This window comes from Coregonus clupeaformis, chromosome 16 (genome assembly GCF_020615455.1).
Source record: "Coregonus clupeaformis isolate EN_2021a chromosome 16, ASM2061545v1, whole genome shotgun sequence".
NCBI classification, from domain to species: domain Eukaryota; kingdom Metazoa; phylum Chordata; class Actinopteri; order Salmoniformes; family Salmonidae; genus Coregonus; species Coregonus clupeaformis.
The window spans coordinates 14775650-14792279 of record NC_059207.1 but is presented as its reverse complement, the minus strand read 5'-3'; the positions used below and the strand labels follow the sequence as shown (position 1 = coordinate 14792279).

The following is a 16630-nucleotide window of genomic DNA, read 5'->3' as shown; positions in this document are numbered from 1 at the left end:
ATATAAGCAAACTTATTTAATTTCAGACTTCACATTTCTCTAGTATAGGCTACTTATCGTAATGAACCATATCAGCAAAATGCCTGTGATAAGTGATCAGTATGGTCAGTGTCAATAATCTTTGGTTTATCGTCCCATCTATAATATAGCATATTTCACCTTATATTCAACTTCATCAATCAACGGTTTTCCTTAGTGGTCATCAATTTGAGAGTTAGGAGTTTGCTTTATTCCTAAGTAAAATAAGTTTCCATGTGCAATTTCCTAAAAAGACGTGATATTTGGAGCCATATTCCAATAAGATGGGGATAATGTAGCTTGCCATAATATTAATGAATACTATAAAAACTCCTCAAAGGAGCATCAAGCTGTAACTGCAGGAGGAAAACCTAGGGAACATTTTCTACATCATTATATAGAGTGTTATTTTTTTATCTATATCAATGGATACAATTAATGTGGACTCCATCAACAACAATTGATCAATGAAATATAGAATCACTGCATTAACTCACCCAAACACAGCTCCAAATAAAAACAAAGCCTTACAAAAATATATTTAGGGGTATGGGTAATTCCAAGAACCCTACTCTGTCTGGTAGAGATGAATAACAAAGAGATAGAAAAAGAGATTGGGCATCATCCACCTCCTCTGTCTCCTGTCCTACCAGCCTGTTAAGAGAGTAAGGAGGGTTGGCTGGCTAGGTGCCACACTTACGCGGAGTTCGCTCTCTGCTGCATCTCCTGGTCTGTCCCGCTCTCTCACAAGGTGTTCCCGCTCCACTGATGCTGCTTGTTCTGCTGCCGAGGAGAACGTTGAGTTGGAGTGACTAGGGTCTGAGTGCTCCGGTGCGGAAAGCAATGCAAACACAACTCTAAATCCATTTGTGCCATGCTATGAATCTGCTGCCCTGATAAAGTAATCTCCGCACTCTAGGGTCAGTGAGCAGCAACCAAAGGAGGAAGAGGGCTACTGGACTGGACCTAAAATAATATGTTGGAAGCTTTGCTAAGTGATTTTAAAAAATATATTCTGATCAGTTGTCCAGTTTTATTATCGTCCAGACACTTTGAGGGAAGAGGTATTTCTTACAGGATGAGGAGGCTGAGTCCATCTGCATCTTCAAGCCAAGCAGAAACGATGAGTCCCTCTCTATTTCCCTCTTTCTCTGGAGCCTAAAATAAAGCCACACAGCGTGAGTACGCAGCCTATAGGCTTTAGGAGAGGTGGGACAGTTGGGGTAAGGAGTGGTGTCACACGAGTGAGCTTGCATGGCAACACACATAATGCCATGACCTCTGGGGGCTTATGTGAACGGCTTACATACAACCACACCTGAAGCTAGCTGTGTGCATGGTTCAAAACACTCAGGTAGAGAGCTCTCTCTCTCTCTAGAGTGCGATAGAGCGAGAAAGTAGCCAAACCGACTAGCACTAGTTAGACAAACTTCTTGCTGCCATAGGTTATCATACCATCTGGTAGTGCCGGTCTTGACTGCATCAAATCATTGTAAAGAAGCTAGTTAGCTACAGTAGCCAGGTAAGTTAGCCAGCTAGCTAGCTAAAGTAGCAAGGCTATTTTGCTGCACTCCCCATCCAATGTCTACAACAACTCCATTCATATGAAACAGCCTACCTGTTGGTTGATCATTGTAGCCTACTCCTCATTTAGCCAACTTAATTCCATAATTTTAATTATATTTTGCATTTATTCGAAATCTCCAACTTCACTTGCTACACATGGAGGTTCTGACTATAGCACTGCTTTGACTGACCGACAATAACAAAGCCTCACGTGTGAAACGTATGTAGGCTACCAATGGGTCTTTTTTTATTTTTATTTTTTTTAAATGGGGCACACTAGGCTTGGGCGGTATCCAGATTTTCATAACGTCATACCGTCCTCTCATCCCGGGATTTACGGTATTACCGGCATAGCACACACGGGGCGCTAAAAACGCAAGAAAAGCCCATTGGGCCTCTATTACCAGAATGGTAACAAAATTGGCACAAACTAATAGCGAAATCACAGACGCAGTTAGCTAAATGCTAACGAGCGAAAACGAACAAAAATATAAACGCAACATGTAAAGTGTTGCTCCCATGTTTCATGAGCTGAAATAAAGGTAGTCTAATAAAAAGCATGAGCTGGCGCACACACCCAGAGAAGATTTAGTGTAGAGGTGCTGACTAACTGTGAATAAACTGGAAGTTATAAAAAATAAAAGAGAGTCGTATGTTTAACCTCCCAGTCATTTATTGGGTTAAAATACATTTAGATGTTTTACCCAATAAATTACTGGGAGGTTATACATATGGAGTGAGCAACTCTTTGTTTTTATAGCTTACTGAAATAAAAGATACAGGCAATTTTCCATATGCACAAAAAGCTTATTTCTCTCAAATTTCGTGCACAAATGTGTTTACATCCCTGTTAGTGAGCATTTACCTTTTGCCAAGATAATTGATAAAAGACAGGTGAGGCATATCAAGAAGCTGATTAAACAGCATGATCATTATACCGGTGCACCCTGTCCTGGGGACAATAAAAGGCCACTAAAATGTGCAGTTTTGTGACAACACAATGCCACAGATGTCTCAAGTTGAGGGAGTGAGGAGTTAACATGCTGACTGCTGGAATGTCCATCAGAGCTGTTGCCAGAGAATTTAATGTTAATTTCTCTACCATAAGCCACCTTCAACATTGTTTTAGAGAATTTGGCAGCAAGTCCAACCGGCCTCACAACCGCAGACCACATGTAACCACGCCAGCCCAGGACCTCCACATCCGGCTTCTTCACCTGCTGGATCGTCTGAGGCCAGCCACCCGGACAGCTGATGAAACTGTGGGTTTGCACAACCGAATAATTTCTGCATAAACTGTCAGAAAGCGTCTCAGGGAATCTCAATTGCGTGCTCGTCGTCCTCACCAGGGTCTTGACCTGACTGCAGTTTGGCATCGTAACGGACTTCAGTGGGCAAATGCTCACCTTCGATAGCCACTGGCACGCTGAAGAAGTGTGCTCTTCACGGATGAATCCCAGTTTCAACTGTACCGGGCAGATGGCAGACAGTGTGTATGGTGTCATGTGGGCGAGCGGTTTGCTGATGTCAAGGTTGTGAACAGAGTGCCCCATGATGACGGTGGGTTTATGGTATGGGCAGGCATAAGCTTCGTACAACAAACATAATTGCATTTTATCGATGGCAATACTCAGACATGTCACCAATTGAGCATGTTTGGGATGCTCTGGATCAACGTGTACGATAGCGTGTTCCAGTTCCGCCAATATCCAGCAACTTCGCACAGCCATTGAAAAGGAGTGGGACAACATTCCACATGCCACAATCAACAGCCTGATCAACTCTATGCGAAGGATATGTGTTGTGCTGCATGAGGCAAATGGTGATCACACCAGATACTGACTGGTTCTGATCCACACCCCTACCTTTTTTTAAGGTACACTACATCACCAAAAGAAGGTGGACACCCCATTCAATGGGGTGAATTCGGTTATTTCAGCCACACCCGTTGCTGAAAGGTGTATAAAATCGAGCACACAGCCATGCAATCTCCATAGACAAACATTGGCAGTAGAATGGCCCGCACTGAAGAGCTCAGTGACTTTCAATGTGGCACCATCATAGGATGCCACCTGTCCAACAAGTCAGTTCGTCAAATTTCTGCCCCACTAGAGCTGCCCCGGGCAACTAAGTGCTGTTATTTTGATGTGGAAACGTCTAGGAGCAACAACGGCTCAACCGCGAAGTGGTAGGCCACACAAGCTCACAGAACGGGACAGCAGAGTGCTGAAGCGCGTAAAAATTGTCTGTCCTCGGTTGCAACACTCACTACCGAGTAGTGTCAGCACAAGAACTGTTCATTGGGAGCTTCATGAAATGTGTTTCCATGACGGAGCACACAAGTCTAAAATCACCATGCGCAATGCCAAGCGTAGCTGGAGTGGTGTAAAGCTCGCTGCAATTGGACTCTGGAGAAGTGGAAACATGTTCTCTGGAGTGATGAATCATGCTTCACCATCTGGCAGTCCAACGGACAAATCTGGGTTTATATTAATGCCCATGATTTTGGAATGAGATGTTCGACGAGCAGGTGTCCATATACACTACATTATCAAATTATCTGTGACCAACAGATGCATATCTGTATTCCCAGTCATGTGAAATCCATAGATTAGGGCCTAATGAATAAATTTCAATTGAGTGATTTCCTTATATGAACTGTAAATCAGTAAAATCTTTCAAATTGTTGCATAATGCATTTATATTTTTGTTCAGTGTAATTGCAAAGACAGGTAAATCCTGCTCATAAAGTTATACAAGCATAGCTAGTTGCTAACAAATGTCATTTTCGGTGTGTGTGGACATTTACAAGCGAATGAGAGCAATAATGCAAATGACCAAAGTTGTGATGCAAGATTTCTAAAGGAAGAGCAGCATGTGTACACGGAGGAGGGAAAAAAACGCTAGTAGGAAGCACAGGAAAAAAATGGCAACTGTACAGATAACTCACTCAGAGCTCTTTGACTTCTGGCAGAAAGCCATTATAAGATATCTTATGGCAAACATTTAGTAGTGAATTGCATACAAGTGTAACGTTGTCACCTCAAGTGCGCCGCACAACAGAGACTTGCCGATAGCTATAGAACACTATGGACTCACCAGCTACTGCTTCTCCCACTGTGCTATTCACAAACAAACGCGTGACTGGCTCAACTGTTCTGGAGAACTATGTTGCGCTTAATAATGTAAAATAATGTGACAGGTGAATCTGCTTCATCTAACGTATTGCACTAGTTGACTGCAAGTATTAACTTAAAAAGTAGCTACAAATATTCACATTTATTGAAAAACTTCAAAGAAATAGTTGACGGTATTGAAAAACCATTCCCGTGGCTTTTTCCAAATACTGCCCGAGCCTAGTCCACACTCATAAAAACTGTCATAAAACTTATAGGAAAATGTTTCAAATGTAATGGTCTATCCTTGTAGGCTACGTAGCAATGTCATATAGATAATCATCCCCCACGATGAAAATCGGGGAGCGGACTAAGGATCTGTCTGACGTCCGTTAATACGTCGATACGTTTGTTCGTCACACGCAATATCTCCAACAGCACTGGCCCAATTTTGACGAAACTTGGTTGAATGATGAGTCTTGCCATAGAGATCCGGCATTAACACAAGTACACTGATTGGCCCAAGGGGGGTGCTATAGTAATCAACTGAAATTCCAAACTTTCACAGTCAATTAACTGACATCAACCACTACTATCAGTATAGTCCGGCAAGACTGCTATCAGTAAATATCCCTCATCGGCCCATAAAAACAAATTCTGTTTCATATCAATGCATCTCCCTATGAAATCAAATCCAAATCAAATTGTATTTGCCACATGCGCCGAATACAACAGGTGTAGACCTTACCGTGAAATGCTTACTTACAAGCCCTTAACCAACAATGCAGTTTAAGAAATAGAGTTTTAAATATTTACTAAATAAACTAAAAGTAAGCTTGGCCCCAGTGATGTACTGGGCCGTACGCACTACCCTCTGTTGAGTCTTCCGGTCGGATGCCGAGCAGTTCCCACACCAGGCGGTGATGCAACCGGTCAGAATGCTCTCGATAGTGCAGCTGTATAACTTTGAGGATCTGGGGACCCATGCCAAATCTTTTCAGTCTCCTGAGGGGGAAAAGGTGTTGTCGTGCCCTTTTCACGACTGTCAGTGTGTTTGGATCATGATAGTTTGTTGGTGATGTAAATAATATAATAATAAGCCATTTAGCAGACGCTTTTATCCAAAGAGACTTACAGTCATGTGTGCATACATTTTTACGTATGGGTGGTCCCGGGGATCGAACCCACTACCCTAGCGTTACAAGCGCCATGCTCTACCAATTGAGCTACAGAAGACCATGTAGACACCAAGGAACTTGAAACTCTCGACCCGCTCCACTACAGCCCCATCAATGTTAAATGGGGGCCTGTTTGGACCTCATTTTCCTGTAGTCCACGATCAGCACCTTTGTCTTAATCACATTGAGGGAGAGGTTGTTGTCCAGGCACCACACTGCCAGGTCTCTGACCTCCTCTATATAGGCTGCCTCATCGTTGTCGGTGATCAGGCCTACCACTGTTGTGTCGTCAGCAAACGTAATGATGGTGTTGGAGTCGTGCTTGGCCATGCAGTCGTTGGTGAACAGGGAGTACAGGAGGGGACTATGCACGCACCGCTGAGGGGCCCCAGTGTTGAGGATCAGTGTGGCAGATGTGTTGTTGCCTACCCTTACCACCTGGGGGCGGCCCGTCAGGAAGTCCAGGATCCAGTTGCAGAGGGAGGTGTTTAGTCCCAGGGTCCTTAGCTTAGTGATGAGCTTTGAGGGCACTATGGTGTTGAACGCTGAGCTGTAGTCAATGAACAGCATTCTCACATAGGTGTTCCTTTTGTCCAGGTGGGAACGGGCAGTGTGGAGTGCGATTGCGATTTTGTCACCTGTGGATCTGTTGGGGTGGTACGCAGATTGGATTGGGTCTAGGGTTTCCAGGATGATAGTGTTGAGGTGAGTCATGACCAGCCTTTCAAAGCACTTCACGGCTACTGATGTGAGTGCTACGGGTTGGTAGTCATTTAGGCAATTTACCTTTCTTGGGCACAGGGACAATGGTGGTCTGCTTGAAACATGTAGGTATTACAGACTCAGTCAGGGAGAGGTTGAAAACGTCAGTGAAGACACTTGCCAGTTGGTCCGCGCATGCACCGAGTACACGTCCTGGTAATCCGTCTGGCCCTGCGGCCTTGTGTATGTTGACCTGTGTAAAGGTCTTGCTCACATTGGCTACGGAGAGCGTGATCACACAGTCGTCCGGAACATATCAAGCAGTATAGTCCGTTCTCGAACATACCGCTCATAGTCAACTATCAACTTTTAATTTCCAGCAAGGGACATTTATTTTTTACTCTCTCATTAATCCACACAACATACATTGGCATAATTGTTATTAATTGACAAAGATTCAGGGCGAAGGGGTTCATCCAAGTCTTTAGATCCCAGTCTGAATGTTGCCCCATCTCCATCACAGTGCCCACACAGGGAACAAATATACAACCTTATGGTTGCCAATCAGGTTCCCTGGAATAACTCAAACCTACCCAGAGCTTTTGACCCATTTAAAATCAGTGGGCCATTAGAGTTCTGACATCTTTGCTCCTCCTCCAAAATGACTAACAATCATGTCCCATCTGATTTAATTGATAATGGGATAATGAGGGAAGAACACCCTGAGGGTTGTTCTCTCTCTCAAACAGAGGAAGTGTTTCAGTGTAGTCTTACTTTTGGTTAGTCATAGTTAGGTCAACTATTCAGTAGCTAAATGTGTTTGTTCTGTGACAATGTAGAGTAGAAGTTCTGAAAGTGTGTGATCAAAAATAAATAAAATCCCAAACTATTGTAGAACGCCTCTGAAGATCCTGTGGAGGCCACAATGAGCGGCTCAGGAGTCTTGAAAACAGGATGCAGGAGAAAAAAGGGTATGGTATGGAGGGGCATGACAGGACATTGCATAACATGCAGAAAATGCATGGAAACCATATGCCTTATCAATGCACAGTACAGAGCATTTGACCAAATATGAACATGACCATTACTGCACTGATGTATGCGTTTAGTTTGTAAGATGACAAAAACATAAGAATGTAGCCACAACCGAGAGGACTGTTAACCATCATGGCGGCATTTGGTTTCAGAGTGGCGTCTTGTGGCTTTTCAGCTTTGCGCATTGCAGCAATTTCACAAGCTTAGGCCAAGGAAATTAGGCTACATTAATAAGGTTCTCCGAGGCCCAAGCTAATTCTAATTGTTGGGTTCACCAGTCAGCAAATCTGGGTAATTACTGAGACTTTAATAAAAAAAGTGTATTGTTCTAAAAGGACTGTAGTATTTGGCTCTAGAGATAAGCGGCTGCATCTCAGCAAGGGGACAGGTGTGACTTGATCCTCGTGCCATTAGGAATTCCACCAGTGCCAAGTTTCAAAAAGGCAATTAGGGAGCGTGGGCGCTCAATTAGCACTTCAGCAAGAGACAGTTTCATGACCAACTGCTTATCCAGCAAACTTATTCACACAGCCACTGGGGGGGGGTTAATGACTCAAAATCCTCTCTAATCTTTGTGGAAACTCAAAATCAATGGCTTGTTTCCCAGTACCCTGTTTGTTTTAGCTCAGGCACTGGGCTGGCGTTCTCCATTAGGCCTCCTGATGTCTTCCCTGCAGTCTTCGTTAAGCAGTCATTAGTGTGAAACACTGATCCCACCGCTGCCGCCATTGTTTATGAATGAGCCTCTGTTGTACAGAGGCGTGAATGAGTCTGCTGCTGGCTGCGTCGCTCTCCCTCTCCATGGCATTCTACAAAGTGCTAAGTTTAGCCCGTACTCACACTCCGGAAGAAAGAGTACGGGACCATGTCCAACTCTGAGAATGTTTTCCACCTCACTCCCGGCCTGCACGTTGGTGACTGCTAACACGACACAGAGGAATAGCCTACACGTCCAGAATGTGACAGAGGCCAATTATTTCCTCCTCTAAATGAACATGAGAGAATTAGAGACTCTATAGCTTCTGACAGTCTCGAGGGATGATTAACCTATGCTGCAAATACCAGGTCACCTCATAAGTGGCCTTCTATGATAACCTTGTAGCAAGACATTCTCCAATGAAGTACGCCAGGCCTTATATCTACCTATCACTACCAATACTGGTAAAAAAAAATGTAGGCTATTAGGCCTAGCCTACATGAGTTTGCAAATGTGGTTATTAAGACATCACACAACGGGTTGACTTAACCTCACCAAAACAGTGTTTAGTTAACTGATTATTGGGCTATCTTGCACAGGGCAGGTTATGCACCATATACTTACTGATTATTGGGCTACCTTGCACAGGGCAGGCTATGCACCGTGTACTTGACTGCCTTTATATCATACTATGTATCATCCGTGGGACGGCACCACTGCTTCAGACAGTCACCCTGCCAAAGCTCCAGTCGACAGTGGATCACTGCCACAAGCGGAGGAGACCCGCATCTTAAATTGGGTCATCATTTCATGGCAAGGGCGGGGTCCTCTCAACTACATTGTCCTCAAGAGGGGTCCATTAGGCTACCAGGGAGTGCAGCTCTGAGAGTGACATTGTAAGGAGTCGCCTATGGACTTCGTGTGTAGATGGTGTGTGCATTTCAATTAGCGAATTAAAGCATTAGCTAAAATGTGTTGGGGCCTCAACTGTAACGTGTCAATGATAAGTGATGATGAAACATTGCCATCTGTCGCGCTGTAGTGGATCTGTAGTGTTAGGCTACATTGGAAATAATAAATATAAAATCACTCAAGAAGCAAAAGGACTTGATACGAAACTGTTTTGCTCTGGGATTTGATATTGAATTGCAACACACTTTGTTATACGTGACAAGAAGAGGTAGGGTAATTTGTAACCACTGGCACAGCACCTCACATTCTAGTTTGCAGTGGCCAGGTCACTGCAACTCAACCCACACACCATATAAAAATACATGACACCAGAAAAGAAGAGGAACTTCTGTTGCAGCAGACTCCAGTCGTGTGAAATGTCTCACATTGAGTGAGTTTAGTGGTCCGATGAGTGGCTGGTAAAAATCTCTCACTAACCAGGTTTCCATCCAACCTGACCAGGGATCCAAAGAAATGTTTTTTTTTTAATTGGTAGCACTGGTGCTCCCAACTTCAAAAAGTTAGGAGCACCACATGAAATTTAGGAGCACCAGAAAATAATATTTTTTTAACCTGTTAAGGATCTAACCCTTTTTTTCAATTTTCGCCTAAAATTACATACACAAATCTAACTGCCTGTAGCTCAGGACCTGAAGCAAGGATATGCATATTATTGATACCATTTGAAAGGAAACACTTTGAAGTTTGTGGAAAGGTGAAATTAATGTAGGAGAATAACACATTAGATCTGGTAAAAAATTAAAAAACATGTTATAGAGAAAGGCCACAATATAATATTGCAGTTTAGGCGCAATTTAGATAGCAGTGTGTGTGCAAAGTTTCAGATTGATCCAGTGAAGCATTGCAATACTGGACTATTTTGTATCAAGTCTGCCCAAATGTGCCGAATTGGTCAATTGATACATTTTCAAGTACATAACTATAGAGAACATACAAAAATGATATGGTAATACAAAATGTAGGTTTACACACTCCCAGGAATGTCATACATGATGGATCATTAGCTTATACACTAACTTTCACACATCTAGATGGCCGGGCGGGGTGGGTGTGGAGCCAGAAACAGCAGTAGTTCAAACTGTAGAACCCAGTTCCTACATTCGAATATAAAAATGGATTTTATCAAACAAAACTATGCTACATTCATGTGGTCCTCTGTAGCTCAATTGGTAGAGCATGGCGCTTGTACCGCCAGGGTAGTGAGTTCGATCCCCGGGACCACCCATACGTAAAAATGTATGCACACATGACTGTAAGTCGCTTTGGATAAAAGCGTCTGCTAAATGGCATATTATATTATTACATTTTATCTCTGGGACCCTTAGGATGACAAATCAGAGCAAGATTACTGAATGTAAGTACATTATTTATCTTCAGAGGTGAATGTATCAAACCAGTTGCCGTGATCAGTTTTTTGTTGTTGTGCACTCTCCTCAAACAATAGCATGGTATGTTTTCACTGTAATTGCTACTGTAAATTGAACAGTGCAGTTATATTAACAAGAATTTAAGCTTTCAGCCCATATAAGATGTCTATGTCCTGGAAAGTTTGCTGTTACTTACAACAGTCATGCTAATCACATTAGCGCTCGTTAGCTCAACCGTCCCGTATATGGGACACTGATCCCGCAGAGGTTAATTGATTGAGATAAAGCCTTTATTGGGCCTATATGAATTATAGTTACTTTTGAAGCATGTTGTGCCCTAGAAACTAATATGTAACTGTAAATACATTAGTTTATTATAAAAAGGTAAAATGTCAATATGAATACCTGTCATGGAAATTACTAAGTCATTTGTGGAATATTAGGTTTCTACATTATATAAAAGCACTATTTTCCTATTCAGATGCATTACATTGAAAATTGTACACAGTTTCTTTAAAAACGTCAGGTTTGTGATGAAGACATGCCATCATTCATTCATTGATCTCCTGAAGAAGATGCTATCCCTTTTCCTTTCTTTCTGTGCCCCCAAATGTTTGCATATAATGGTAAAGTTACCAGGTTGTTAGCTAGCTAGCCAATGAGGTAACATGACTGAACAAAGTGTAAACAAACAAACAATTAACGATGCGCGAGTAGTTTTAGAACATCACACAACATGGTTTATGAATGTAAAATGCGGTCCCGGCGATCCGCTATAGGAAGATTAAAATGTTGCACCAGTAATATGGGTCAGATCTTTTGACGCTATCGAATCTGCACTCGCTTTTTTCTCTAGTGCACTCGGAAACAAATGGTACCACGAAGCCTTATCATTACAACAATTATAATCTGAGAGATTTTCTTCCTAGACGCACAGTGCTCCCAAAATAAAACTCCTGGTCGCACAGCAAAATATTTAGTTGCAAATTGGTCGCACTTTAGAGCCCTATATATGACGCATTAAAAAAAGTAAAGACCGGGCTGATGGAAACGTCAGTACAATTTCATAAATGTCTACAGAATGTGTTCGTTCGACATGGTGGGATCTTTTTGTTAATTAATTAGGCGTGAAATGGCGTCGGAAATGCCTTTATGCGCAAATATTGATATAATAACCATCATATTGAAGTGAACTTGGAGTCACGTGATGATGCGTTGTCAGGTCCTCCCACTAAAGATGAAATAAGTTATGAGGAACTTCACAGTGTGGTGAAAGTGCACGGTGATGAGCATGAGGCTCCTTTCCAATAAATATTGAGGAACTTATTCTGGTGACATGATGATCGATGCTTGGCTGCCATTTGACAAATAAAAATAATTATATTCATAATAATCTCTGGTGTAGGCTAGCCTACCGGCACTATTTGAGAGCTGTTGGCTAGAACGTATGTGCCGAGACCAGAGTGGGCATATTTGCTATTTAACGCAACAGTTTGTGACAAAACTAAAATCGGTTGAAAATGTCATGGAAAAACATTGAACTTTAGATATTTAGTCGGTAGATAAAAACGTTAACTTGAAAACTTAAGCGAAAAAGTACCTTTTATGTGCACTAAATCATTGCGCACTGCTTTTTATCCGCAAACAAGTCAGTTTGGTGGAAACACACCACTGGTGGGAAAGTGCATGTTTTCTTTATGCCAAATTTAGATTATGTACATGAAACTATGTCACCAACTGGATGGAAACTTAGCCATTGTGGGGGGAATCAGTCCCCTTCATTATATCTGTGCTTATGCCTGGTGCCCAATCTGCAATCTGACAGGGAGATATGTAGCACACACTCCAGCCCCAGTTATTTCCATATCTCACAGCGTGAGGCCAGAAAGGATAAAGCTCAGCACTTCACTAATGAGATTGTGACAAACGCGAGTGCCACACACTACAAAGATAGATACATAGGCCTATATGATTGTGTAGGGAAACCCAATATGTTTCATCTCCCACAATGGATAGTCCTACTGCAGCAACACTAACACAAAAGCCTGCAGTAGCAGCCATTGGCTAGCCTTATTCAGGAGAGGGACTTGAGATGAATTATTATTCCATGAGTACACCAATTAGAAAACCATAGTCAATGGAAATGTTTAATATGGCCAAATTATTATGTGGTTAAAAAGAAGAAACCCCTCATTTGTGGCCAGAATGTTGAAGCAAATCCATTTATTGACAGGTGCTAGATAGATTTAAATTGCATTCATCATTGTATACAAACAAATTGGCTGAGTTGGGAAAATATGCTAACCTGTAGGTATGCAAATATCTCTACATTATGAGATATGGAAATTGTTTTCAGAACAGGTGCATGCATTATTCATTACTTGGCTAGATTGATGATCAACAACACCCCCCCCCCCTTTCAATTTGACTGCCATTTGGGACATACTATACATTTTACATTTTAGTCATTTAGCAGACACTCTTATCCAGAGCGACTTACAGTTTTTTAGTGAGTGCATACATTTTCATACTGGCCCCCCGTGGGAATCGAACCCACAACCCTGCCGTTGCAAACGCCATGCTCTACCAACTGAGCTGCAGTAGTCAACAAGTTGAATAGATACTTGAGCACTGGTGATAGAGGCAGCAGGAAGGAAATATACCCAGGACGTTTTAATAAAACCCTCTTTTAGATAGTTAGCTACGTGTCAATGAACGATAGAATAATTTGAGTTAATATAAAAAAGTCCTTACTGGTTAGTGGGCGGCGCTGAGAGCGGGAAGACCACCTCCTCTTCCTCGTATTCCGGTCCATCCTGCATGTCGCTTTCATCCACAGTGCCGAGTCCCCCGTAGCCTGGGGGCAGTGGAGGTGGTGGTGGTAGTGGGGGGAAGACACTGGGCCCGTCCGGACCCGCAGAGGTGGGCGACATCCGGCTGCCGGCTCCCTCTGAGGTGGGAGAGTAGCACACACCGCCAATGGTCCCTGAGTTTGTTCCTAGACTAATTGAGTGTCCGCTACCACCATTCCCTGTAGCGGACAAGACTGGTCCGGTAATATCTCCTCCAGCCACGGGGTAAATCATACTCATATCAGGGATGGAGTCCGGGGAGGTGTTCGACTGATGGCGGAAGTTTGGTGCTGCTCCTTGGCCCAAATCAGTGACCCGTACTCTGGTCGGCTTGGGATAAAACGGAAAATGGGCGGTCTCGAGGCCTCCGCCGCCTGCCACCCCTGTCGAGACAGAGCCTGTGTCCTCACTACTGACCTCCGCAGCCATCATTTTAAGGAAATTGTGTAGAGGGGAATATGTCAAGAAGGGAACCTGCCCTCCCCCTCTAGTCTTGAAGCACTCCCTCACTGTTCTGGTTATTAAAAACAACACCAAAAGTTTCTTGGAAAACAACACGTTTAACCAGTTAGCTAGCTAAGCTAACGTTAGTCGCTAGCAAAACGCTACAGTAGCTAGCGAACACCGCACACTCGCTAGCTAACTAACGTTAGCTACTACGGAGACACTTGATGAATTCTGGCTAAGTCTTCATTGTTTCATGAGTTTAAAGTTCAGTGAGAATTTATGTTTTGAAAATAACGTTTAAATACCTTAAGGGAGAGGCAGATAACGTATTTATTTCCTTTTTTTCCTTGTCCTGCCTGCTCCTTCGGCAGCCAGCAGTCCACTTGTCGGGGAGTGTTTTTTATTGTCACTGCCTGTGATAAATCCCGTATTTTTGCTGATGTTGTTTTGTTCCTACGAAGTTCCCAAAATGTCTCACGTTGCCATCACAAACCGTCTCCTCTGTCACCTGAACCTCTGGTGGACTTAATTTACCCAATGTAGTCCAGCAGGTGAGAAAATTACAGCAATTATTTATTGCGTAAATTCTCTTTTCTTTCTCGATTACGGGGCTGGTGGCTTGCTGCCGCCGCTGTTCGTTCACTCCCTCCCTCTCCCACTTCTCTCTGGGCTCGCTCGAGCGCAGGCCCAGCCAAGCGAGTACCGAGTAAAACCACGACACAAGCTTCATCCATGATATCTGGCAATATCTCCTATCGGTGGTCAAGAAATCTGAAAGAGGTAGTTGTGCTATTCAATTCTACTCTATTATATTATATTCCGTTTTTAATCATCTAGAATAGAATAGTCTATTATTGTTTTATGGAGGAAATTACTTTCCACATGCTTATATCAAACAAACAAACCAACATAGAGGCCTAGGCTATAATTAAGCAATAAAGCCCGAGGGGGTGTGGTATATAATATAATAATATAATATGCCATTTAGCAGACGCTTTTATCCAAAGCGATTTACAGTCATGTGTGCATACATTTTTATGTATGGGTGGTCCAGGGAATCGAACCCACTAACCTGGCGTTACAAGCGCCATGCTCTACCAATTGAGCTACAGAGGACCACATTGAGCTATAGAGGACCACGGCTAAGGGCTGTTCTAATGCACATTGTAACACGGAGTGCCTGGATACAGCCCTTAGCGGTAGTATATTGGCGATATACCACAAACCCCCGAGGTGCCTTATTGCTATTATAAACTGCGTAGTTAGAGCAGTAAAAATAAATGTTTTGTCATACACGTGGTATACGGTCTGATATACTACGGCTTTCAGCCAATCAGCATTCAGGGCTCAAACCACCCAGTTTATTTACATTTACATTTTAGTCATTTAGCAGACGCTCTTATCCAGAGCGAGTGCATACATTTTCATACTAATACATTTATGAATTAAATGTAGGCCCACTGGTACTAGCTTCAATAAGACATATTTTGTCTGAAGTATCCCTCCAAATCTATAAATTATTAATATCTCCAAATCTATAAATATATATAATATTATTATTATTATTATTATTATTATTATTATTATTATTGTTCTTATTACCTGCTGATTTGAAACACAACCCAGCTAGCACATTTAGTTCCTTGGAAGTTGTGGGAACATACGTTTTTGGTTTCCCATTGGTTCTGGGAACGGAGCCATACGTTTCCTGATCGATAACACAGAATGTTTTTTAAACGTTCTGAGAACGGAAGTTAAAATGTAGCCTCTTCTGGGAACGTTCATTTTTAGGTTGCAGGGAGGTTCTGAGAACGTTTTACTATGGTTCCCTAAACCATTTATAAACGTTCTGAGAATTGTTTTTATACTGTAGATTATTTGAAGGTAATTAAATAGCATTCTGAGAACATTCTCTAAATGTTGTATTTGTATTTATTTATTTATTAACTATCCCCATTAGCTGCTGTCAAGGCAGCAGATACTCTTCCTGGGGTGCAGCAACATTAAGGCAATTATATACACAATTTAAATTATTACATGACATTACATTTCATAACACTTTACCCAATACATTTAGTGTGTTCCCTCAGGCCACTACTCCACTATCACATATTTACAACATCCATGTGTATGTGTGTGTAGAGTGTGTCTTATCATGTGTATGTGTGTCTGTGCCTGTGTGTGTGTCTCTTCACAGTCCCCGCTGTTCCATAAGGTGTATTTTTATCTGTTTTTAAAATCTGATTCTACTGCTTGCATCAGTTACCTGATGCGAAATAGAGTTCAATGTAGCCATGGCTTGATGTAGTACTGTGTGCCTCCCATAGTCTGTTCTTGACTGGAGGATTGTGAAGAGACTTTGGTGGCATGTCTTGTGGGGTATGCATGGGTGTCCGAGCTGTGTGCTAGTAGTTTAAACAGACATCTTGGTGCATTCAACATGTCAACACTTCTTACAAAAACAAGTAGTGATGAAGTCAATCTCTCCTCCACTTTGAGCCATGAGAGATTTACATGCATATTATTAACGTTAGCTTTCCGTGTACATTTAAGGGCCCGCCATCCCTCTTGTGGCACCTGACCACACGACTGAACAGGAATCCAGGTGTGACAAAACTAGAGCCTGTATGACCTGCCTTGTTGATAGTGTTAAAAAGGCAGAGCAGCGCTTTATTATGGA

At 42.5% G+C, this 16630-nt stretch overlaps 1 protein-coding gene across 5 annotated transcripts in view; it reads right to left on the bottom strand.

Annotated features, from left to right (window-relative positions):
• LOC121585232 (ras GTPase-activating protein 1) overlaps positions 1-14697 on the bottom strand; it is a 45560-nt gene extending 30863 nt beyond the window's left edge. The window contains exons 1-2 of one of the 5 annotated variants that reach the window (XM_041901679.2): positions 14256-14692; positions 13406-13886 (exon numbers count right to left, since the gene is read on the bottom strand). In XM_041901679.2, the coding sequence (XP_041757613.1) occupies positions 13406-13743 (338 nt within the window). In that variant the 5' untranslated portion in view covers positions 13744-13886; positions 14256-14692. Of the gene's footprint in view, positions 1-718; positions 1164-13405 lie in introns of those variants that run through there. The other 4 variants (XM_041901678.2, XM_041901675.2, XM_041901677.2 and 1 more) reach the window with 4 other exon arrangements.
• Positions 14698-16630: the final 1933 nt, after the last annotated feature.